Source organism: Rhinopithecus bieti, unplaced genomic scaffold, assembly GCF_001698545.2.
Source record: "Rhinopithecus bieti isolate Rb0 unplaced genomic scaffold, ASM169854v2 scaffold_69980, whole genome shotgun sequence".
In the NCBI taxonomy this organism is placed as follows: domain Eukaryota; kingdom Metazoa; phylum Chordata; class Mammalia; order Primates; family Cercopithecidae; genus Rhinopithecus; species Rhinopithecus bieti.
This window is the reverse complement of record NW_016826299.1, coordinates 1110248-1137061: the sequence shown is the minus strand read 5'-3', so window position 1 is coordinate 1137061 and position 26814 is coordinate 1110248. Positions and strand designations below refer to the sequence as shown.

Sequence of the window (26814 nt, the reverse complement as noted above, 5' to 3'; positions counted from 1 at the left end):
GCACTCCAGCCTGGGGACAGAGCAAGACTCTGTCATCAAAAAAAAAAAAAAAGGGCAATCTTCTATGAGGAAATAGCTATTTGTAGAAGTAGCTTGATATTTTTAAAGTTGAGCACTTAGTCATGATACTTATGAGTAGGTAATGACACCATTTCCTATGTATAAAACAACATAGGATATTTGTATTCTTAAGTTGTAACGATTTGACTTGTTAGGCCTAAGTTTGCCTTTATACAGTCTATAATAAGTTTTGCAAGATAAATGATTGTTGGTAGCAAGATTATCCTGAGATGTCTAACCTACATATGAGAACAGAAATGTCTTTAAAGGGCTTTATCACACTTGAAAAAATTGTTAGAAACAGAGGCTGCTAGTTAAGAGATGAGTCTAATCTATTCCTTCCAGTTAGCACACCTAGAGTTGCTTTCCAGAAGCGTGTTAGTTTAGTTTGCTGTATGTAGTTAAAACTTAAAACACACTAAAATGTTTTGTATGCATGCGTAAGATGCAACTTTTTACCATTTCACTTTGGACTGTTCCTGTTTCCATAAAGGAGGTCTCATTTTACTTTCTTTAATTTTTGAGACAGGGTCTTGCTCTGTATCCCAGGCTGGAGTGCAGTGGCACAATCACAGCTCACTGCAGCCTCGATCCAGGCTCAAGTGATCCTCCTGCTTCTACCCGCCGAGTAGCTGGGACTACAGGTGCACACTACTATGCCTGGCTAATTTTTTTATTTTGTATTTTTTTGTAGAAACAGGGTCTCACTGTGTTGTCCAGGTTGGTCTCGAACTCCTGGGTTCAAGTAATCCCTTCTGCCTTGGCCTCCCAAGGTGCTGGGATTACAGACATGAGCCACTGTGCCTGGCCAGATATTTCATTCTATATTGGGTTTTAGTACAGTCCTCTTTTCTGACCTATTAGAGAGTATGAGAATTCACTGTACTACTTTTCCTTTCAGTAATTTTATCATATGGTTAATCACCAGATTGTTTAGATTCTTTTTTTTTTTTTTTTTTTTTTTTGTGACAGAATTTCACTCTGTTACCCAGTCTGGAGTGCAGTGGTACAATCTCAGCTCGCTGAAACCTCCACCTCCCGGGTTCAAGCAATTCTTGTGCCTCAGCCACCCAAATAGCTGAGATTACAGGCATGTGCCACCACACCCAGCTAATTTTTGTGTTTTTGGTAGAGACGGGGTTTCACCGTGTTGGCCAGGCTGGTCTCGAACTCCTGGCCTCAAGTGAGCCGCCTGCCTTGGCCTTCCAGAGTGCTAGGATTATAGGCGTGAGCCACTGTGCCTGGCCTGATTGTTTAGATTCTTAAGGTTTTAAAATATATTGTATCATTTTGCTAGTTTGTTTGTTTGTGGTTTTTTTTTGAGATAGGGTCTTGCTCTATGGTCCAGACTGGAGTGCAGTGGTGCTGTCATGGCTCACTGCAGCTTTGATCTCCTGGGTTCAGGTAATCCTCCCACCTCAGCTTCTTGAGTTGCTGGGACTATAGGTGTGCACCACCACACCCCGCTAGTAGTATACACTGTCATTAGTAAGGTTTACTGATTTAGCAAATGGAATGTTCTGTGATATTTAATGGACACAGTATCAGGAACCAGCTATTCTAAATTTTACGTTTTCTACCTTCTCTTCTTAAAGGCTGATCCCTGTGACCTAATGAATCCTTTGTAAAAAGTGGACTCAGCTAGGATGTTACACCATCATTGTCGAAGGAACCCTGAACTCCAGGAAGAGTTGCAGATTCAGGCTGCGGTGGCTGCTGGAGATGTCCACACAGTGCGAAAGATGTTAGAACAAGGCTATTCTCCAAATGGCCGAGATGCTAATGGCTGGACTCTGCTTCATTTCTCTGCAGCAAGAGGAAAGGAAAGATGTGTTCGGGTTTTTCTAGAACACGGAGGTGAGTTTTGTAGAAGCAAATCTTTTTCCCCAAGGAGAAGCATAAATTATTTTTAGTTTAAAATGTGTCTATGTGTAATTTCTAATGCTTCTCTTCTGTTAATACTCAACATTTTATTCTCTCTCCTTTGTGAAGATTTGCTATAAGTGTGCCTTTTTGTTTAAAACCAGATTGTTTAAAAGATCAGTTTTATGAATGGATTCTTTTTCCTGAAACTGTCGTTTCTGTACAGCCAGGTTTGCCCAGGTTATTTCAGCTAAGCAGCCTTTCTTCAGGTTGTCCAGTTGCTTTTGTTTCAGAAGCAGAAGTGGCTGTGGTATACTCATAATTAGAGAATTACACAAGTTTCCCCTGTTGATTATTGCTCAAGCATATAGACCAAGCACCAGTCCTTTAAACATCATGGCCTAATGATACCCTATCCTTATCTTTTTGTTTTAGATGCTTTCCTTTGTTATTTTAGAGCACTTGTTTTTTCAAGAAACTGTACATAGTTTGTAGGTATACTGTAAGAAGATTGCTTATCTGAGATCTAATTTTGTATAAATATATGCAATTGGAAACTATATTTGACATATTAATGTTTTTGCTTCAAAAAACTGTCCATTCCCACGGTTTTTAAACCAATAATTGTCCAAAACTAATTTCTCCAGTTGAATTTCAACCTACTTTATTTTCCTAGAGATGGATTTTATATATATTTGATCATGTATACCCATATTATCTCTGTAAATTATGGTTGAAAGCAGCTTGGTTGGGGACTCAAATTACATACGTGCCATTCTAGGGCTTTAATTGCTCATTAGAAGTGATTTAGTTTCCTTGCTAAGGTGCACTTTGTTACAAAACTAGCCAAACTTACTTGCATTTTGAGGTGCAGAAAAATGTTGGAAGTTCTAGAATTCTTATGAGGGTCATGTGAATAATATGAATACAAAGGCTAACAGGATGGACTGATTGCAAGGCGTGCTAACACTGAGACTAGGAGTAGCTGCATGGCCCAGGGGCCCTGAAATGGGAACTATATGCCTGAAATAGTTGACCATTGTCAAAACCCAGAAATTCTCTGGCCTGTGCCTACTTTGTAGCTTGTCTTCCATATAATTTCACCTTATAACACAAAAACCTCAGTTCTGAAGTTGATGAAAGGGAAATAGAAGTGGAATGCCAGGAAAAGATATGTAAAAGTAAAAGGTGGGTGTAAAGTCAGAACGGTTAAAATTTTATGCAGGGTTTCATGACATTTAAGACCAAGATCAGGGCTCACAATGTTTATTCCACCTAGTCCTGTTGCTTTTCACTTCTGCCAGCCTCACTTTAAAAAAAGTTAATAAAAAATATTCTGTTATTCAAGTAATACATGAATATTGTCTCTTTCAAACAAAGCAAATCTTCAGTTAAATTACAAATAAAGCCAAAGTCCCCTTTGACTAACCCTGATCCTTGTCCGTCTGCCTCTGTGTGGATGTAACTGGGTATACATTTGGTTTAGTGCTTACCCTTCTAGAGTATTTCCTAACACTATTACATGAACTCATAGAAATTCAGTCATATGGCCAGGCACAGTAGCTCACGCCTGTAATCCTAGCACTTTGGGAGGCCAAGGTGAGTGGATTGCCTGAGGTCAGGAGTTCGAGACCAGCCTGGCCAAAGTGGCGAAACCCCATCTCTACTAAAAATAAAAATTTAGCTGGGCATGGTGGCGGGCGCCTGTGATCCCAGTTACTCAGGAGACTGAGGCAGGCGAATCGCTTGAACCTGGTGGGTGGAGGTTGCAGTGAGCCGAGATCATGCCACTGCACTCCTGTCTGGGCAAAACTGCAAAACTCTGTCTCAAAAAAAAAAAAAAAGAAAATTCTATGGTATTATGTTGTGTGTGGTTTTTGAACATCAATAATATACTGACTGTGTAATTCTACAACTGTTGTTTTTTATACAACTGTGTGACTTAAAGACTTTTTTAATAACAGGGGTCTGCAAACTTGTTCTGTAAAAGGCCAGATAGTAAACATGTTAGACTTTGTATGCCATACTGGCTTTTGTAACTACCCAGCTCTGCTGTCATAGCATGGAGGCAGCCACAGATAGTATGTAAATTAATGGGTGTGGCAGTGTTCCAATAAAACTATCAAAACCTATGTGGGGTGAAAAAAAGAAAAAAACCAGTGAGGGGCTTAGAGGCTGTAGCAGGGGTGTCCAATCTTTTGGCTTCCCTGGGCCACATTGGAAGAAGAATTGTCTTGAGCCACGAATAAAATGTACTAACACTAACAATAGCTGATGAGCTAAAAAAAAAAAGCAAAACATTCTCATAATGTTTCAAGAAAGTTTATGAATTTGTGTTAGGCTGCATTCAAAGCTGTCCTGGGCTGCAGGTTGACCAGCTTGGGCTAAAGTTTCTGAATCTCTCTCTCTGTATATGTGCATGTATCTGGTTACATGCAGCATAAGGACATTTTGCTCAGTCATGGACCCCATTTACAGTGGTGGTCCCATAAAATTATAATACCATGTTTTACTATACCTTTTCTATGGTTAGGTACACAAATACCATTGTATTACAGTTGCCTACAGTATTCAGTACAGTAACATGTTGTACAGGCTTGTGGCCTAGGAATAGTAGGCTGTATGATATAACCTGGGTGTGTAGTACGCTGTGCCATCTAGGTTTGTGTGAGTGCATTTTATGATGTTCACACAAGAGCGAAATCACCTAACAACCTAGTCCTCAGAATGTATCCCTGTTGTTAAGCAGTATATGACTGTATATCTATATATATTTTAATAGCTTTATTGAGATATAATTCAAATGCCATAGAATTCGCTCATTTAAAGTGTACAGTTAATGGCTTTTGGCATATTCGTAGAGTTGGATATTCATCACCACAGTCCATTTTAAAACATTTTCATTATCCCCAAAGAAACTTTCTCGGTTCTATTAATACATATTGATTCACTCTTCTTTTCAGCTATTGATAAGTATGGATATACTATCGTTGTTTATTCTCTTTTATTTTTTGAGAATGGCTGAAATGTTCATAGCAGGAGATTTTGTTTTTTAAAAGGTAGTGCATACATACATGGTTAAAAAGCAAATTAAAGCTGCTATAGACTGATCAATGAGGGGCAAATCTCTAACTTTTAGCCCCAGTCCCTTACTCTTCTTCCTGGAGGCCATATCTTTCGCTGGTTTCTTTTGTACCATCCAGAGATAGTCTATGCATGTAGGCAGAAATATTTTTCCATTTTCTACCTTGTAGCCAACTCCCTTTTTTAAACGTTCTGTTCCACCTCTTGATTTTTTCACATGACAGTTAATTTAATGATAGTTCCTTATCTGCATAGGACTCTGTCTCAGATTCCATCGTATAGATGTAATTTATTTACACTTACTTTCTATTGTCGGACATTTTACGTTTTCATTTTTCTGCTACTGGAAACATCACAGAGAATGTCCTTGACTGATCATATTACATTATGTGAGAATTTATTTCTTGACTAAGTGCTAGAAGTGCATTTGCCAAGTCAAAACATTTTTTATGGATATTGGCAAGTTGTCCTCCAAAGAGATTGTCATCATTTTATGTTCTTACTGACAGGGCAGGATAGTGCCTATTCACCTGCCTTTGTTAGTGATGTACTACCAGATGGTTTTCTCCTTCCTGGTGTGATATGCCTGCCTCTCTCTCTCTTTTTTTTTTTTTTCTTTGAAAAAATGACATGAGTAACAAACATTGAAAGACTGGGCTTTTTGTCTTATTGATTTGTTGGGATTGTTTATATATTCTCCTTTGTTAATATGTTGCAATATTTTCTCTGTTTTGTAGTTTGTTTTCACATTCTTGTTTTGTTGTTGGGCAAAAGTCTACATTTTAATGTAGGTGAATTATGGTTTTCTTTAGCCTTATAGTTTGTGCCCTTTGTGTCTTGTTTAGGAAATGTACTGCAGGGTCATTATTTGCCTTTATTTTCTTCTAAAATGTTTTCTGACATTTAGGTTTTTAATCTGTTCAGAATTGGATTTGGTGTATATGAGGTAGCCTGGTAAAGTTTCACTTTTTTCCCATAAAGATAGCCTAAATCATGCCTTCTTTCTTCATTACCGTGCACTGCTAGGTCAGATATAAGAGTTTCATATATGTGTGGTTCCATTTCTGAGTTTTTATTTAAAACAACAAATATTTTGGATAAGCCCTATATTTGTTTTTATATAGCACCTCTTACCTGATACCCTTTTCCTAGTAGAATAAGAGATTTAGAGAGTGTTTCACCTAGTGTATTATGAACTGACTTAGAAAAATTAGTAGAAGAAAACACCTACTGCCCCACTTGCTTATGGCCACTTGTGGTGCTTAGGTGTGCTCTGTATTTAGTCTAGTCCTGGCTTGTGACCTCTAGACCAGTGTAGCCAAGTGTGTTTAACCTCTGCACTCCCATGGCTCATAGACATCATCAGCATAGCACAAGCTGCGTTCATATTCTCACTACGGTGTTCATTCTAGCAAACGACACCACAGCCTCTGATTGCCATGCCAGAAATCTAGAAACCATCCTTGGTACCTTTTCTTTACCTCCAATATGACTGATGGCTAAGTGTTATTGATTCTGCCTCCTAAAAAGTTGTCAGATCTTTTCACTTCCTTTCCCTGGAGATGCTACCCATTCTTGGGCCAGGAAACATTCCTCACCAGGACTGTTACAGTGGTCTCTTCCATCCCTGCTTCCAGTCTTGCCCCCTCCCAATCTGTCTCCAAATAATGTGACCTGTTAAAATGGAAATAAAATATTTCCTTTTAAAATCCATAATTGGGCCAGGCGCGGTGGCTCAAGCCTGTAGTCCCAGCACTTTGGGACGGAGACAGGGCGGATCACGGGAGGTCCAGGAGATCGAGGACATCCTGGGCTAACACCCGTGAAACCCCATCGCTACTAAAAAATACAAAAAAATAGCCGAGGGCGAGGGTGTGGCGGCGCCTGTAGTCCCAGCTTACTCGGGAGGCTGATGGCAGCGGAGAGATGGCGTGAACCCGGGAGGCGGAGCTGCAGTGAGCTGATGATCCGGCCAGCTGCACTCCAGCCTGGGGACGCGGACGCGAGGGACTCCCGGGCGACCGAGCGAGACTCCGTCTCAAAAAAAAAAAAAAAATTCCACAATTGGTTTCGCATTTCTCTTACGATGATATTGAAAGTTTATAATGTGATCCACATGGTCCTGCAGTGCCTGGCTCCTCTTACCTTTCCAGCTGCAGCTTTGAGCCACAGTCCCTCTGCGTTCTTTCAGAGTCACTGAGTGCAAAGGTTTTGGCCTGAGACCCTCTTGGATCACTCTTCTGCTCACTCTCCACCCCTGCCCCATCATGTTGCTCTGCCTGCTTCTCTCTCAGCTCTCGCTGATCATTTTCTCAGGAAAACCTTCTCTCACCAGCCAGACCAGGTCACCTAGAATCCTTATATATATCCTTGCTATGTGATACTATTGTTCCCTGTGTAACGTTATCCTTCTGTTATGTGATATTATTGTTCCCTGTACTTTTTATTATTACAGCTGTCATGAGCACAATGAATTGTTTTATAGATCTTTATTTACTGTCTGTATCTCCAATTAGTCTAAAGCTTCTTGAGGGTAGAACCCATATCTGTTTTGCTTCCATCAAGAAAGAGAGCGAAAACTAACACCAATTATCTAAAGTTTTATTATTATTCCTCAGTTTTACAGAGACAAGACTAATCTTTGCTTTTATCAAAAAAGATTGGAAATGGGCTGCCTTTTGGTGGGATTAGGAAGTCGCTTGAATACATCATACATCCCCCACCTCCCACAGGCTCTCCCTGTGTCACCCAGGCTGTGCAGTGGCACACCCAGGAGTGCAGTGGCATAATCATAGCTCACCGCAGCCTCTACCTCCTGGGCTCAAGCAGTCCTCCCACCTCAGCTATACCTGTTACTTGCAAAACAAGGTAGTTTATCTTTCCTTTCCCTTTCCCTTTCCTTTCCTTTTGAGATGGAGTCTCCGTCTGTCACCCAGGCTGGAGTGCAGTGGCGTGATCTTGGCTCACTGCAACCTCCACCTCCCAAGTTCAAGCGATTCTCCTGCCTTAGCCTTCTGAGTAGCTGGGACTACGGGCGTGTGCCACCACACCTGGCTAATTTTTTTTTTTTTTTTTTTTTTTTAGTAGAGATGGGGTTTCACCATGTTGGCTAGGCTAGTCCCGAACTCCTGATCCCAGGTGATCTGCCCACCTCAGCCCCCCAAAGTGCTGGAATTACAGGCATGAGCTACCGCACCCAGCCTCAAAACAATGTAATTTCTTTAAAACTTTGTGAACTCCAGTCAGATTGGCTCTTCCTGTTAGTAGCTTATTTTGTGGTGGATAGTAAACCAACAGGAAGTCAAAGATCTCAATAGGGAACAGTGAGTGGAAAAGCTCATAAGAAACAAGACTTGACTTTTCACTCTCCCTCACTTTCTCACCCTGCTGTGTGTGTGTGTGTGTGTGTGTGTGTGTGTGTGTGTAGAGACAGAAAGAAAGAACAAGAATTCATATATATAGATAGACAAGGTGGCCAGTTGATCCCTTATAAACTATGTATTCAGCAAATATTAATTGAGCACCTAATAGATGCCAGGCCCAGGGCTGGGCCCCAAGTTGCAGAAATGAGCAAATACAGGGCTCTCCTTCTAGTACTTCATCATCTGCTGGGGGATAGAGTTATAGCCAATATTTATTGAGGGTTTAGTATATGCCAAATTCCTCACAGCTCTTTTAGGATAGTAAGTATTATCAGTTTTACATTAAAATTCTAAGCTGCAGAGGAGTAAGTAATTCACCCAAGGTCATTACTTCATAAGCAGTGGAGCCGGGATTCAAACCGTTGTCTTACCTATAATTCTGTATTGCCCCTAAGAAAACAAGGCAGTTCCAAAAGAGTGAATTTAAGTGCCCTGTGTAATAAGGTCCTCACTGTCTGCTGGGGTGGGTGGATGAGTGCAAGGAAGGCTTCCTAGATAAAGCAGGGTTGGAGTGGAAATTTGGAAAGGTGAGGCAAGGATGGAGACTGGAAGGATGGAGGTGTGGAATTATTACAACTCAGGGTACACTACATGTGACGGGTTGAAGGAAAGAAGGAACACTTTTGGTTTTAGGAGCTGAAAAATGTTCAGTAGGATTGGAGCATATCCAGTAATTGTAGGGACATTGGTGAGGTGTCAAAACATTTGACAGAGGAATGGGAGAACAGATTCGTGCTTTAGTAATCTAGCTGGTTATAGTATGTGGACATATCAGAAGGGCGTAAGCCCTAAGGCAAGAAAATTAGCTGGGATGTGAGGTGAGAGTGAAATAAATCAAGAATGACTGAGGTTTTGGCCTGAGGATTAGGAAGATTGTCGTTAATTGAAATGAAGGTTAGCAAAGGAACAGGAGTGAAGCTAGCCAGATGCAGTTTAATAAATGGGACATAGGTATCTAATACCAGTCACTCACCCAACTAGAAATTACTCAAATATATTGATGGGTCAGATTTTACTTGTGTTAAATTCAGATACCTGCCTGGTGAAACCATCGACCAGTGATCACACAGAGCTAGCCAAAATCAGAGAAAGAGGTTGCCTGTGACCATAGTTTGGGGAGAGCATTGTGACCACAGACAGTCTGGTGGGGAGCGACCACATGAAGCCACACTTGCTGATGCTTCTGGAGAAATCCAGTTTTGTTGAGAACATGAGCAAGTTTGAGTAGGGTAACTGACACTACCTATATTCCAAAAGGAAAAGACAGTGTGGCTCTCTTTCTAGTTTAATGTAAGCCTGTGCTGTCCATAGCAGGTGTGGTTATTTAAATTTCAGCCAAGTTAATTAAAAAGTTCAGTTCCTCAGGCACGCTAGCCATGTTTTAAATGTTATATGTGACAAGTGGCTGCCATATTGGAGAGCACAGTTGTCCTTTGGTATCTACAGAGGATTGGTTCCAGAACTACCCCCTCAGTGTAACAAAACCACAGATACTCGAATCCCTGGGAGAAAATGGCATAGTATTTGCATATAACCTACACGTATCTTCCTGTATACTTTAAAATCATCTTTAAACTACTTATAATACCTAACACACCGTAAATGCTGTGTAAGTAGTTGTTCTACTGTATTGTTTTTTAAAATGTATTTTATTGTTGTTATTTCTAATTTTTTAATCAAATTATTTTTCATCTGTGGTTTGTTGATGCTGTGCTAGGGAACACATGGATATGAAGGACTGACAGTGGAACATTGGCCTGTGCATATAAGTGATATTTTCCTGCTTTACTTTCAAGCATCCTGCTTCAAAATGATGAAAACTTAGGGTTTTACAATGGTCCAAAAATATTTGAGTTTTTAAACACAAATGGGATGCATATAATAGCACATCTGTACAAATCCTGGTAGTCTTTCTGACCAGGTTAGTGTACTGTTAGAATCATAATGGAAGAGTCTCTATTTTAATGGTGGAAATTGTAACAAACTCCTGATTGTCTTCATTTCCCAATTTTGAGTCTTCTAAAAACTCCAAGACCATGCTGGACGTTTCAAGAAAATAACGTTGAAGAGACAATGTCTTAGTGCATTTATTCATCTTCAGATTCAGTGTTTATACAAATTGGCCTGAGGGAAGTTGGCTAAAGATCTAGAAGTTAAGTCTGTAAAGCAGATCCCCAGAGGAACCTGAGAAAACCTCTCGATAAAGTAGATAAAATCCTTTTGGTGAAACACAGGGAAAAAAGTGAGAGATAAGGGGGTAATCAAAGAAATCCACAGAAGAATGGTGAAAAATACTTTTAACGTTTCAAAAATGAAAGATTTTGCAAATGATAATTCCAAATGTGGTGAAACAGGCACATTGATGGGAATTTACAAGAGTACATTTGGATAGCAGTTTAGTAGTATGTATTGAAGTCTTAAAAACAGTAGCTTCTCTTGCCAGTATAGAATTTATATTAACTCTATTCATTTAAATTAAGTTTATTTAATAATTAGATTAAATACAATTCTTTTAACGTGGCCAGAGGAATCAGCCTTAAAAGCAGGAAATATATTCTATATAAAAGTTTCACCTTACCAAATGTCATGATGTATTGAAAAAAAGCCTACCTTTCATTGTATATAATTTTTCAAATGTAGGCATTCTCAATGCATATAGAGAAGCAATTAAGTAATTAGAGTATGGTTACAGCTACGTATAACTTTTTTAAAATGTGTAGAAGAAAAGCTGAAAGTCTGTCATCAAAGTTGACAGTAGTTTTTAGGAAATGCTGTTCTTTTACCTTTGAGGAGTTTTGCCACAGACAGTATATTTTTGTCATCATTTCATCTTTTAAACGAAAATAGACAATAATTATGAAATTAAATTGTTGTTGGGCTTATAACATATAAAGATGAAATATATGACAGTAATTGCACAAAGAAAGGAGCTATATTGAAACAGTTTCTGTATACTTCTAGAATCCAGTTAATCCCAAAGTAAAAACAGGAATGAAGTAATAAAAGAGAATAATTGAAATCAGTGGAATTCAAAATGGGTAAATGACAGAGAAGATAGATGGAACTGAAAAGCAAAAAAGGATTCTTTGAAAAGATCAATTTTATTGATGAATCTTTGTCTAGAATGGTGGGGGAAAAAAAACAAGAGAAAAGATACATAACCAATATCAAGAGTGGAAGAGAGATTCCCTGTAGTACTGGAAATCCTAGCCAGAGCAGTCAAGCAAGAGAAAGGAATAAAAGGCATTCAAATTGGAAAAGAGGAAGTCAAATTGTCCCTCTTTGCTGATGATATGATCTATGTCTAGAAAAACCTAAAGACTTTACCTAAAAAACTCTTAGATCTGATAAATCAGTAAAGTTGTAGGATACAAAATCAACATACAAAAGTCAGTAGCATTTCTGTATACCAGTAATGAAACAGGCAAAAAAAGAAATCATGAAGGTATTCTCACTTACAATAGCTACCAAAAAAAAAAAAAAACCTAGGCATAAATTTAACCAAGAAGATGAGAGATCTCTACAAGGAAAAGTACAAAGCACTGATGATGAAACAAATTGAAGAGGACACAAACAAATGGAAAGACATCCCATGCTCAGGGATTGGAAGAATTAATATTGTTAAAATGACTCTTCTGTCCAAGGCAATGTGTAGGTTCAAGGCAATTTCTATCAAAATACCAGCATCACTTTTTGTGAAATTAGAAACAACAATCCTAAAATTCATAAGGAACCAAAAAAGATCCCGAATAGCTGAAGCAATCCTGAGCAAAAGGGACAAAGCTGGAGACATCACACTATCTGACTTCAGAATATACTACAAGGCTCTAGTAACCAAAACAGCATGGTATTGACCGAAAAACAGGCACAGACCAATGGAACAGAGAATCCAGAAATCTGTGTATTTATAGCAAACTGATTTTCGACAAAGATAACAAGAACGTACATTGGGGGAAGGACACCCTTTTCAGGTAAATGTTGCTGGGAAAACTGGATATCCATATGCGGAAGAATAAAACCAGACTCCTGTCTCTCACCATATGCAAAACAACACAAAATGGATGAAAAACATAAGCATAAGACCTGGAACCACAAATCTACTGGGAGAAAACGGAAAATGCTTCAGGACATTGGTTTAGGCAGAGATTTTATGGCTAAGACCTCAGAAACACAGACACCTAAAACATAGGCAAACGGGACTATATTTTAGAAACTGAAAAACCTCTATACAGCAAAAGGAACAATTGATAGAATGAAGAGACAACCTGTTGAATGGGAGAAAATATTTGCAAACTATTCATCTGACAAGGGAAATTGTAATATCCAGAATATGCGAGGAAGTCAACAGTAAAAACAACAAATAATCCGATTAAAAAGTGGGCAGGTCAGGCATGGTGGCCCACACCTGTAATCCCAGCACTTTGGGAGGCTGAGGCGGGTGGGTCACCTGAGGCCAGGAGTTCAAGACCAGCCTGGCCAACATGGTGAAACCCCATCTCTACTAAAAATATGAAAATTAGCTGGGCTCACGTGGTGGTGGGTGCCTGTAATCCCAGCTACTCGGGAGGCTGGGGCAGGAGAATTGCTTGAACCCGGGAGGCAGAGGTTGCAGTGAGCGGAAATGGCGCCACTGCACTGCAGCCTGGGTGACGAGCGAAATTCCATCTCAAAAAAACAAAAAAGTTAGCAAAGGACACAAATAGTCATTTCTCGAAAGAAGGCATGCACGTGTCCAGCGGGTGTGTGAAAAATTGCTCAACATCATTAATCATTAGGGAAATGCAAATCAAAACCACAATGAGATGTCTTATCCCAGTTATAATGGCTACTATTAAAAAGACAAAAAATAACAGATGCCAGCAAAGAGGCAGAGAAAAGAAAACTCTTAATATGATGTTGGTGGGACTGTAAATTAGTACATCCACTGTGGAAAACTGGACATTTCTCAAAGAAACTAAAAATAGAAATACCATATAATCCAGCAGTCCCACTACTGAGTATCCAAAGGAAAAGAAATCAATATGTCAAAGGAATACCTGCACTTGTGTGTTTATTACAGCACTATTCACAATAGCAAAGATTTGGAATCAACCTAAGTGTCCATCGTGTTATATATACACACAACAGAATAAAATTGGGCCATAAAAAATGAGATCATTTGCAGCCACATAGATGACTGGAGGTCATTATGCGAGGTGAGATAAGCACATTACGTTCTCACTCATGTGGAAGCTAAAAAAGTTGGCCTCTCGGGAGTAAAGAATAGAATGATAGATAACAAGAGGCTGGGAAGGGTATGTTGGTGGTAGGAGGAGATGAAGACAGGTTGGTTAATGGGTACTATTTGTTAGAAGAAATAAGCTCTGACTTTCAATAGCAGAATAGGGTGACTATAGTTAGCAACAATGTATTATGTATCTCAGAGTAGCTGCAAGAGAAGACTTGAAATGTTCCCAGCTCATAGAAATGATAAATGCTTAAGGTGATGATGAATAATACAAATACCCTGACTTGATCATTATACATTCTGTTCATGTAATAAATATTCCCATATACCCAATAAACATGTAAAATATTACATACCAATAAAAAAAATTTGAAAAGAATGGAAAGGGGTATGTTTCTACAGATCCTCTAGACATCAAAAAGATAATAAGGAGTATAATGGGCACCTGTGTGCCATTAGGAAAAATGGACAGATTTCCTGATGCACGTTGCTAAAACTGACCCAAGGAAAAAATAGATTAATAGCCTTATACCAATTTAAGAAATCTAGCTAATCACTGAAACTTTTCACTGAGAACACTTTAGGCCCACCTGGCTTCTCATTGAATTATTTCAAATATTAAAGGACATAAATAAGAATTCTACACAATAGTTTTGACAGAGGAGGGAACACCTCCAAGCTTGTTGTATGAGACTTGTGTAGCCCTGATACAGGCCAAACAAAGACCTTGGAAGAAAACTATAGGCCAGTATTTTCATGACAATAGATACAAAATTCTTAACAAAATATTGGCAAATTCAGTCTGTTGGTGTATAAAAAAAGGATATTCTGCCCAAGTAGTATTTATTCCAGGAATGCAATATTTGTTTGACATCTGAAAATCAATAGGCTAAGTAATTTGTCACATTAGAATAAAACATAAATACCAAACAGTCATTTCAGTAGATTCAGAAAATGGGACAGTCTTAAATACCTTCATGAGAAAGACAGGTAACCAGAAGCAGAAGGTGATTTCCAAAGCAATGAAAAGCTACAGCTTCCCGGGTGGTGAACTACTGATTTCTTTCCTTTTAAGATCAGGAACCAAGGGAAGGGTCTCTGCTTTTGCCACTTTATTCAGCACTCTACTGTAGGTTCTAACCAGTGGAATGAGAGCAGACCAGTAATCAAGGGTCATGAATTGGAAAGAAAGAAGTCAAACTGTCTTTATTTGCAGAGAAAATAATTGTACATGTAGACACTGGCAAGAAAACTACAGGCCGGACGCTGTAGCTCACATCTGTAATCACAGCACTTTGGGAGGCCGAGGTGGGCGGATCAAGATGTCAGGAGATCAAGACCATCCTGGCTAACACAGTGAAACCCTGTCTCTACTAAAACTACAAAAAAAAAAAAAGGCCGGGCGTGGTGGCAGGCGCCTGGAGTCCTAGCTACTCGAGAGGCTGAGGCAGGAGAATGGTGTGAACCTGGGAGGTGGAGCTTGCAGTGAGCCGAGATCGTGCCACTGCACTCCAGCCTGGGTAGCAGAGCAAGACTCTGTCTCAAAAAAAAGAAACCTACAAATGTGTACTAGAACTAAAAGTGATTTTGGGTAGATTATAGAATACACAAGTCAGTGTACAAAAATCAATTTTATTTCTATCAACAGTCATCATTTGGAAAGTGGAATTTTAGCTCATTATAATAGCAACAAAGTTTAAAATATTTAAGAATTTAACAAAATGTATGTATGATGTATATAAGCTATAAAACATTGCTGAAGAGAAGTAAGACCTAAATAGAGAATTATCCCATGTTTATGGTTTGGAAGAATCAATATTGTTTAGATCATTTTAGAGAGGTTGCTGTCCTTAGAGTCAGTGGATTTCTAATCAAAATTCCAGCAGACTTGTTTGAAGAATTGACAAACTGATTCTAAAATTTATTATCCCAAATATTAATAATTTTAAAGAAGGCTAGAGAACTTAAGCTACCTGCTATTAAAACTTACTGTAAGCTACAGTAGTCAAGACAGTGTAGGTTTGGTGTATGGAGAGACTTTTAGACCAATGGAACAAAACAGTTCAGAAATAGACCTACACTTTTATGGTAAATTGATTTTCAGCAGTGACAATAGGGTAAATCATTAAGAAAAGAGTCGTTTTAACAAATTGTGCTGGAACAAGTAGATATCTTTGTGGAAAGTACTCAACCTCAAACTTACGATATACCACACACACAAATTAATTATGGTCCATTGATCTAAATATGAGAGTTAAAAGTGCAAAATTCCTAGAAGAAAAAAGAAGATCTTTGTGACATTGCATTGGGCAAAGATTTTTAAAATAAGATACAAAACCACAAACTGTAAAATAAATAATGGGCTTCATCAAAATCAAGAGTCTTGCTCTTCAAAACATAATACAGAAAATGAAAAGGCAAGCAACAAACTAGGAGAAAATATTTACAAAACACATCTGACAAAAGGCTTGTATCCAGAATATACACAGAATTTGTACAACTCATTAATGAGGAGACAACCAATAAAAGTGGATAAAGGATGTGAACAGACAATTCACAAAACAAAGTATATGAATAAGTTCAGTATAGCTAGTTATTTGGGAAATGGAAAAGCCACGATTTTACCTGTCTAGAATGAGTGAAATTAAAATTACTAATGATACCAAGATGTAGAACAATTTGAACTCATCCATTGCTGGTGAGAATGTAAAATGGTATAGCCATTTAAAAAGCCACTTATAAAAGTTTAATGTGCATTTGACATATGACCCAGCAAGTCTCTCGTAGATATGAAACCCAAATGAAATGAAAACACACACTCTGTCCCTTTCTCCTTCTCTCTCATATATTAATTCATGGTAGCATTATTCAGATAGCCTCAAATTGGTAATAACTCAAATGTCCATCTTCTCATAAATGGATTTAGAAAACTATATAGTATACAGTACTATCCAGCAATACAAAAGAATGAACTGTTGATACAACATGGAAATACTTTGGAAACATAATGCAAAGTGAAGTAAGTCAAACACAAAAGTCTACATATGATTCTATTAATATGAATTTCCAGAAAAGAGAAAACTTTTTGTTGACCAGTGATTTGCATGGGACCCAGAGTCTGGGAAGGGCTAAAGAGAGATGAAGGAACTTTTTGAGATGATGGAATGTTCTATATTTTAAATGGGGTGGTGGGTTATATACCTGTATACAATTATCAGAGCTCATCAGTCTGTACACTTAAAGTGAATGCATTTTACCTCAATAAAGCTGTTAGAAAAAAAAAAATCCCCTCATATTCATAGGGAATGTTTCTTTGCTTCTGTTTATATACATTAAATTTTTTTCCCAGTAAATTTAAATGAACCTGTTGAGATTTTGCTACAGCTTATTTAGAATAAGTTCTACCTGCGGAGAAAATGTTCGATAAGGGGACAAAGTAATTAGTTTGGTGGGGTTGCTGCTTTAGATGAAATGTTTAGGGGAGGCTTTTCTTTTTTTGATAAAAGGACATTTGAATGGATACAGATGATATGAGTTGAATTAACGTTTTCTTTTCACGTCTTATACATTTCTTACTGAATTTCTGTCTAGGTGTTTTGTAGTTTTTGTTGCTATTACAAATGACATATTTTTCGTACCTTATTTCATGGCTAATAATCTTTAAATTACATTTTGTTTGCATTTTCATTTGCTCTCTAATCTCCCATTTGGTTTTAACAGAGACTAAGCAGGTCATTGTTGTGTGTGTTAATCTCTGTTTTTCCTTAGCTCAGTGTAGCATCAAAACGTACATAGCACCTAAAAAGAGACCTGAAATGGAAAGCAGAGGTACAAGTGCAGTGTTTTGTAACATAATTTTAATTTTACCATCAAATAGAACGAGTATAGGATGCAAATAAGGATGTTGGCTGGCTCCTTTAAAAGCACCACTGGGGGCTGAAAGGTGGGAGAAGTTAAAGAAGGTATTCTTAAATTTCACTTGCAGATTAAGAGGGAATGTCTGCAAGCAGTTGAGTGGCCAAGTACAGATTAGAAATGACCTTTGGCAGGATTTTTTGTTTCATTTGAACGGGAGAGCATCTTGTAGATTTCACGCCTGATTTCAAACTTTTGGTGAGCGATGCACCTGAAACAGGCTTGAGTGACTTGAGGGCTCAGCAGTATCTGCCCAACGGAAACATTAGTAGCTCATGCTCATGCCTTACCAGCAGATGGCAGCAAAATGCTGTGTTAAAATGTTCTTGCCCTATTTACTTAAGTCATATAGTAAACAGGTACTGTATATTTTTCTTTCAGTTAAGACCAAGGTAGATATGATGCCCTTATTTCCTCTAAATAGATACAACTAATACTACCATTGTGTACTGTCACTTTACAATAAATATTTTTAGAAATCTACATGATATGGCTTACCTAAAAAAATCTTATTTTGTACAGGTTTTGTTAGCAACTCCTTCACTGAAGTACTCTCCACAGTGTTATTTTACATACAGTTTTCTGCCTCATAGATTTTTCTAAGAGAACCGTTTGTCATAATATGTTCTAGACCTAAATAACATTTATTAAATAATACATGAGTTTTTACTCACCTGTGGAGGCTGTGTGTGTTGTGTGTGTGTATGTGTGTGTGTGTGTGTGTGTGTGAAACATTAATGATTTTTTTTTCTTTTGTTAACAAGCCAAAAATTAAAGGTGACTTTTACAAGAAGAGAGCATTTTCATCCTGGGTAGTTAGGTCTGATCAATTTGTCTTTTGCACGGAATTGCTGGCTTCCAGGAGGTGCCCTGCATAACCAGTCCTTGTCCGTCTTCTGCCCCCAGCCAGAGATGCCATGGGGTGAACACCGTCAAGAACCAACCTTTGGCTTAATGAAATATCTGAGGCCAGTGACAGAAGTCTGTGACTTGAGTCACATAGCAGATAAATTATTATAGTTGTTTTTTCTTCCCCAGAGATCAATTAGGAGAGGTTTTTGGAACTGTTTTAGAAAATAATATTTACACAATGCTGAGGTTATTCACATAATGCATTGCTTAATTCTTTTTTTTTTTTTGAGACGGAGTCTCGCTCTGCCGCCCAGGCTGGAGTGCTGTGGCCAGATCTCAGGTCACTGCAAGCTCCGCCTCCTGGGTTCACGCCATTCTCCTGCCTCAGCCTCCCGAGTAGCTGGGACTACAGGCGCCCGCCACCTCGCCCGGCTAATTTTTTTGTATTTTTTTAGTAGAGACGGGGTTTCACCGTGTTAGCCAGGATGGTCTCGATCTCCTGACCTCGTGATCTGCCCATCTCGGCCTCCCAGAGTGCTGGGATTACAGGCTTGAGCCACCGCGCCCGGCCTGCTTAATTCTTATAAACTCTAAAGTTCATGTAAAACTGGGAATTCAGAATAGACTTCTATCTTTTGAAAAAACAGTTTATCAAGATTACTTGACATATATCTGAAATGCTTTGGAATTTTTATAGACCACAGAAAAACTTTTTTCTTATTGCTTAATATACCCTAGAACAACACAGTGTGCCAGACCATAGTACCTCCGTAATTTAGAGCAGCAGATGTTGCTACACATGCTTCTCTTTAAGACCAAGAAGAAGCACAAGAGAAAATAAAACAAAAAGTTCAAAACAGAAGAGCAACGTGAAACAGTGCAGAGATGAAGGAGTTGAGTAGCCAAAGGCAGTTGGTTAAATTAGCAAAGACAGGGGATGTGGTGACCTGTACTCCATGTTTTTTGTGTGTATCATTTTAAACACTTTGTCTTTCTCCTTTCATTAACCCAGACGTGATAACATTCTACAAAATTTATTTTCCATTAAAACTAGACTTGAATTAAACTGAGGAAAAAAGTACTTGATATTCATTACAGTGGTTGGTTGCTTCACATTTTATATAAGAATTGGCCACAGTTTGCTGTGCCATGGTAATGTTTGTTATTTTGTCTTAGAGTCTGCTAATACTTTCATTTTGGTTTTAACTCCAGCTGATCCCACAGTTAAAGACTTAATCGGAGGCTTCACGGCTCTTCATTATGCAGCCATGCATGGCCGGGCCCGTATTGCACGCTTGATGTTAGAATCTGAATACAGGAGCGACATCATTAATGCAAAAAGCAATGACGGCTGGACTCCCCTCCATGTGGCTGCCCACTACGGCAGGGACTCATTTGTCCGGCTTCTCCTGGAGTTCAAGGCTGAGGTTGACCCACTTAGTGATAAAGGTACCACACCGCTTCAGCTTGCCATTATCCGAGAGAGGTCAAGCTGTGTGAAAATCCTCCTGGACCACAATGCCAACATCGACATTCAGAATGGTTTCCTGTTGCGATACGCCGTGATCAAAAGCAATCACTCTTATTGCCGAATGTTCCTTCAGAGAGGGGCAGACACAAACTTGGGTCGCTTAGAAGATGGACAGACTCCTTTACACTTATCTGCCCTTAGGGATGATGTGCTCTGTGCACGGATGTTATATAATTATGGAGCAGACACGAACACACGGAACTATGAAGGACAGACCCCATTGGCTGTTTCAATAAGTATTTCTGGAAGTAGTCGACCATGTTTGGATTTCTTACAAGAAGTCACAAGTATGTAATATAATTATTACTTTATTGCATTTTTTAAAAATTTGCATCTTCTGAGGAGCTTAATGTGTTTTTGCAACCTAAGATGATTAGATATTAATCATTCCTATAACCACTGCTTGGTAAGCGATGCCTCATTCTTCTGAAATAAAAAAAAACTTTGAATCACAAGATTTCATAAAAATTCAATTGTGTTTCTAAATGTAATAGGGGTAGACAGTAAGAGTGAGGGAAGGAATAGAGAGAAGGACACAGAGGAGAATTTCTTTAAATAAACAAAGATCTGTGTTAGAACAAGGCAATTCCTGTTGGTCATAAGGATAATCTTACCTGGCTTCCATGGACTTCAAGTTGAGGAGTTAGAGGGAGAATTTTGGATTTTAGATTCCTTAGCTGTGAAAATATCCTAGAATTTGTGCTTTATTGCTAAGTTGTTCACGTTTTAGTTGTGGCTTTTCTGCTTCATGAGAACCCACATGAAATGGAACAGTGGTACTGTTTATTTAGGGATACTGCTAGTGGAAGTTAAGGATGCTAGAAATTGTTGTAAGAAAATATTTGCTAGCAGTGGGAAGTTTGGCACCACTGTCCCTGGACCACATGGCTTCCATTGTATTTGAACAATTTTTATGTGGATGCTTTTTTTTAAAGCCTTGAAGTGTCTGACCCACTTTCTGTAGTAATACATGCGTCCTAGTTGTTTCTGTGATGGGGTATCAGTTTGTGTGGACTTAGCCATCCTCTCTTGTCAAGCTTCCTTGTGACCAGTTGATTGTGTGTCTCATGCTTAATGTCCAACATGAAGCTAAAATCTGTAAACAAAATTGATTTTGCTGTCTGCTGAACTTTTTAATGAATTCCTTTTTCCTCACTGGTTTTGAACTTTTGATCATTATGATAGAAGAAGACATATTAATATCCTGGGTACCAGCTACTAGAGGACAAAGGCTTTACTTGAGTTGCTTGTAAATAACCTACTCTACCCCTTAGAACTGACCTTTGGAGTACAAACTTGCTTTATGAAGAAACAAAATGTAACTTGAATTTTACAGATTCATGGAAGAAAAGATGAAATTGTTATCACTAATGTATTCAGACTAAAGCATAAGAAGAAATCACACTACTTTGTCTACTCAGTGCTGGCTAGTACCAGTTTCTGTAATGTTGGAAATGGTCTCTCATTGCTGTCCAGTATAGTAGCCACTGGTCCCATGTGGCTGTTGAGCACCTATTAATATGACCATTGCCACTGAGGAATTGAAATTTTATTTAATTGCGATTTAAGTTTAAATGGCCACAAGTGCCTGGTGACTCCTTTGTTGATCCACACAGATCTGCCTGCCTTGGGAGAGGTATTTGGGGCTGGCTGGTGGGCGTTCCATTGCAGAAAGCTTCTGAGACACACACAAGTAGCCAAAGATGGGAGATACGATATCTGCAGTGCTGCAGTTCCTGGTTGCCTTGTTGTTGTGGTTCTTTTAACTTCTACATTAGAGACTTAGTTATCATGAGTGTGGCTGCCCTTAGGAAGGCATGTTATATACTCACCTAAATGCCTCAGCCTCCTTTTTTTAAAATACTTTGTTCAGCGGTTAATGGCATAGACTAGAGCTAGACTGCAAGAGTTTGAGCCCTAACTCTATCATGTGTTAGCTGTGACCTTGAGCAGATCACCTAATCTCTCTGTGCCTTAGTGTCCTCACCTTCAAATTAAGATAATATAGGCTTGTTATGAGAATTAAATGAGTTAATATTTATAATGCACTTAACACTTAACATGTTCCAGGCGCTGTTCTTTGTAATTGTTTTTCAAGATAAAGTGTGTAACTAATAAAGTGAGGGTGGATTAACAGCAAGAACTGGCTTACTACCAACAGAGCAAATCTTTAGATTAATATTCAACTCAAGCCTCCCAGTTTCAACCCTATATACGACTGTTTAGAGTCTGTACATGGAGGCACGCAGCCAGGTGGCTGAGAGGAGCCGCTGGGCAGGAAAAGCATGTGGGCAGCCGCCCTGTGTCCCTGAGCCCTTAGAGCTGCCCCCAGCAGTGCTGTTGCACAGCAGGAATGTTGAGTTAAAGGCTCACATGCACTTTAAAATTTGAGCAGATAGAAACATCAGTGGGGACTGCCTCTGTCTGTGCTTAGGTTCTCCACTGCACGAGGAGCAGAGCTATGCGCCTAGGAGGTCCTCAGTAAGTCCAGGCAGTCTGGCTGACTCTGTACAACGAGGGGTGGGGACTGAGGAAGCACAGACTGCTTTCCTGAGTGCAGGGCCCTCTGTCTGTTAAGGCTGCAGTTGTCCTTTGTCTTCAGGTGCCTCAACATAATTTAATATTTCTTGACTCTCCAGTGGTGTTTCCTGCCAAAAGCAAATTGGTGTTTCTGCTTCACCTGTGTGTTCTTTGGCTCTAAACAGGTTTTCTTTTCCTGGTGAACAATATGGGCCAAGAAGGAGCAACTGTGGCTGATGCTCTGGACTGAGCTTTCTTATGAAAAGCAGCTCGAAAGAAGGTTGGTTAGTTCAGGGAGCACTGAATCAAAGCTGAGAGCTTCTTCTAGCCTGTGTGCTCTAAGCACTGCAGCCCCAGGCATCATGCTGTTGGCTTATGATTGGAGATCGCAGACTGCCAAGGCATAAGGACAGCAGAGGGGCCACATGGTGGTCTTCATTCAGGGACATTTTACTCTTCATCACACTGTTTTGACTAAAAACAGATTTTTTACATTGGAAGAGACCAAAAAAATTATGATACCAGAATTTAAAAACTACTCTGGCCTTTTGGAAAATTGCTATAAAACTCTTAATATGTAGTGCAAACAAAAACAAAACAGAGTGCACTCGTGGCTTGGTAATAAAGTAGCATCTGCTGGTGACTTGTTGACACTGAGTAGGGGGACAGGCCAGGAAGAGCTGCTGTTGCTGTTCCCTTCAGCCAGCCCGCTGTCTAGCATTCAGACCTCAGAACCTCCCCCTTCCAGGATGGCAGGAGCACAGCAGGGCCCATCCATGGAGGAGCCACTTCTGTGTGCCCAGGAACGATAAACACAGTTAAGAGGAGCCAAAGCACCTGCCTGAATAATGAACATCACTTATGGAAGGAAAGTTGTGTCCTGCTTAGTTGGCAGTGTTTATAAGAAGCCAGTTTTTAGTTTTTTACTTGTAGTCAAAAAAAAAGAAAAAAAGAAATGAGTAAATTAAAGAGAGAACAGTGAAGGTGTGACCAGTGTCAAGTAGAAATGGTAGTGACAGCCAGGCGCAGTAATCCTAGCACTTTGGGAGGCCAAAGCAGGCGGGGCACCTGAGGTCAGGAGTTTGAGACCAGCCTGGCCAACATGGTGAAACCCCATCTCTACTAAAATACAAAATTAGCTGGGCATGGTGGCACATACCTGTAATCCCAGCTACTTGGGAGGCTGAGGCAGGAGAATCACTTGAACCCAGGAGGTGGAGGTTGCAGTGAGCCGAGATTGTGTTACTGCATTCCAGCCTGGGTAACAAGAGCGAAACTCTCTCAAGAAAAAAAAAAGAGAAAGAGACAGAGAGACAGAGAGAGGAAGGAAGGAAGGAAGGAAAGTGGGAGGGAGGGAGGGAGGGAAAAGGAAAAGGAAAGGAAGAAGAAAGAAAGGAAGAAAAAAAAGAAAAGAAAGAGAAATAAATGGTGGTGAGGACAGACAGCAGTGGCCGTTCTGGAGGTAAATAGCCCCTTGTGCCTGGGCCAGGACTAGGTTGAGGCAAGTGAGGTGGCCGGGGCACAAAACTTAGGAGGCCCTCATTCTCAGGCTCGTGCACACAAAGTGGAATAATGTGTACATAATGTTTGCACACACACCACTCCAGAACTAAGACGATCCTGGAGGCTCTGGCATATGGGCATTGGTTACAGTTCTCCAGCCTCAGGTGAAGAGCAGAAGGTTGTGGGAATGTTTGCCTCATTCAAAAGAGAAACTTAGTGGTTATGCACAAGAAAAGGGTGACACGAGAAAATGTTTTTAAACAGGTACAGTACTATAACCTCGTGAAAAGATCGTTCCTCAGTAAAGCTTGAGGAGTAAATAATAATACCACCCACCCTGAAGAATCAGATAGTGAGTTAGTGATTTTTTTCTTCTTGCTCACAATGTAAACTCCCGTAGTCAATGTATGGACCAAGGAGTTTTTCAGAATATGAAATCTTTTAGAAAGAGATTCCATGAGAAAGCTGAACCTGAGGCAGTGACTAGCAAGAACATTTAATCATATACATATTCACATATACATGCATATAAAAACGAGGCTTTAATGATTGGCACAACTGGAATTTTGTTCAAAGAGAAGTAGGAGAGAACGTATGTTTTTGGGGAAAACCCCACCTCAGAATGCTTAAGCACAAATTATAGACCTGGCAAGGTAAGTACTGTTCTCACTCTAAAGCCACTTCTTTAGATGAAAGGAAAGGATTCAAAAGAAAAGAGAAAGGACCAGGTGCAGTGGCTGACACCTGTAATCCCAGCACTTTGGGAGGCCAAAGCAGGTGGATCACTTGAGGCCAGGAGTTAGAGACCAGCCTGTCCAACATGGTGAAACCCCATCTCCACTAAAAACACAAAAATTGGCTGGGTGTGGTGGCATGCACCTATTGTCCCAGCTACTCATGAGGCTGAGGCAGGAGAATCTGAACCCGGGAGGCTGCAGTTGCAGTCAGCTGCAGTCATGCCACTGCACTCCAGCCTGGGTGACAGAGTGAGACTCCATCTCAAAAAAAAAAAAAGAAAAGAAAAGAAATAGTAGTAGCTGCAGTTCCTTGTGCAAATGGTATGGAAATTGGAGGAAACTTTTCAGTAACACAGTCCAGTGAAAGTTGAGACAGCAGTAAACAGGATGGCTCCCTCCTGGAGAAGGCCACTGGAAAGGAGGCGGTGTCTGATTGGCTAGATTATTTGCAGAAAAGATGCCATACTGTGCTTTCTACCTAGGAATTCCTTTCACTGTGAGGCTTTTTACCCTTTATATACGGGAGAAAGGTTCGAAAGGCAAAGCGGAGTCAAAGGTTTGTTTGCCCCAGCAGACAAGGTACAGTGCTGTTGGAGGGGTCACCTTGTCACTCCTTTTCCCCTCTGCCGGTGACATCCACATCTCTACTGTGTTGAGAATTTCACCTCCTCAGAGCTACTGCTTATTAAGGCATGAAGACAGTCAAGATTTGACAATTACCATTTAATAATTTCATTAATCTTAATAATTATGGTTATTTTAAATTCCCTGACTGGTAATTCCAACACCTGTGTCATATTTAAGTCTGGTTCTGATGCTTATTTTGTCTCTCCAGACTGTGTTTTTTTTTCGTGCCTCTTAGCATGTTTTGTGATTTTTTTACTGAAGCTAGACATGGTGGGTAACAGAAACTGAGGTAAACAGTCCTTTGATGTGAGGCTTTTTGTTAATCTGACTGTGAATTGGGCTGTGCGTCATGTTTATTGCAGCTGTGGGTGCCAGAGGGTTCCGGTCCCTGCAGTGCCCTTGTTTTTGTCCTGTGTCTTGGCTTTGGGCTTCCCTAAGCACCCTCATTGGAGAGAGGGTACATCCTGCAGCTTTCTTGGCTTTCATCCTATGTCACACATTGGAGCCCCATTGGTGCAGTTTGTAAGGTGTGGGAAGGGCCAGTGGTCTGCAGTCTTCTGATTCACTCTCAGTCTTTCAGTGGACCTGTGTCTCTAGGCTGCGTCTTCACACATGTTTCTTCTTGTGTAGCTTTTCCAGCCCCATAAGTGAGACGGGAGGCCAGAGGGGACTGGACTCAGGAATGCCCTTTCCTCTTGGCTCTGAGACAAGGCTCTGAGAAAGTCTTTCCCACCTCCGGGGTGCGGGCCTTTATCATGGAGAAGGTTCTGGGTGCATTTCACAAGGGTTACTCTTCACCTCCTCATGCTGGAGCCATGAGAGGGTCTTTACTGGCTCTTTACCTTGAGGACTTGGTGGAGTTCCTGGGATTAGAACTCACAACCAAGTGGGAGGCTTCATAAGACCGGCTGCCACTCTCAGACTAGTCAATTCACAGTCTGGCCATTCGTCAAAATTACCATTTCAGTGTTCCTACCAGTTTATGGCTTCAATGACTTCGGCTGCAGGTGCACAGATCTCAGCCATGGCTCTGAATTTGTTTCCTCTCCAGATTTTGTGGTGGAGGTTTGCCCCACAGCTTCAGTTTTCTGATAGATCCATGAAAAGTCATTGACTTCGAGTTTATTCAAGTTTTTTGTCTTGTAAGGATGGGCATGATGATTTCCAAGCTCTTTACATGTTGGAACTAAAACTGGAAGTCTATTTAGTTTTATCGTTTTTATTTAAAATAGGAAAAACATACTCTGTCCATTGTCCTTTGAGCTGGTTAATGTTTTGCCTACTGGGATCAGGTGTCTCCCGTACATCATCCCAAAGATCTCCCCGCCGTGCCTGTGCCAGAGGCACTGTTGAATCAGTAGGATGGGATGGTAGAGCAGCTAATGGGCTTCTGATCTAGCGTCTGACTTGCCTTGGAAACTTGGACAAGATGTTTAACACTCCCCCCACCCCACTGGCATCAGTTTCCTTCTC

General features: G+C 39.9%; 1 protein-coding gene across 2 annotated transcripts in view; it reads left to right on the top strand.

Annotated features, from left to right (window-relative positions):
• ASB7 (ankyrin repeat and SOCS box containing 7) overlaps window positions 1–26814 on the top strand; it is a 53217-nt gene that overhangs the window by 8019 nt on the left and 18384 nt on the right. For both annotated transcript variants that reach the window (XR_001883646.1, XM_017863396.1), the window contains exons 4-5: window positions 1656–1917; window positions 19636–20241. Coding sequence is in view for 1 of the 2 variants with exons in the window: in XM_017863396.1 (XP_017718885.1) it covers window positions 1707–1917; window positions 19636–20241 (817 nt within the window). In the remaining variant the exon portion in view is untranslated. The remainder of the gene's footprint in view (window positions 1–1655; window positions 1918–19635; window positions 20242–26814) is intronic.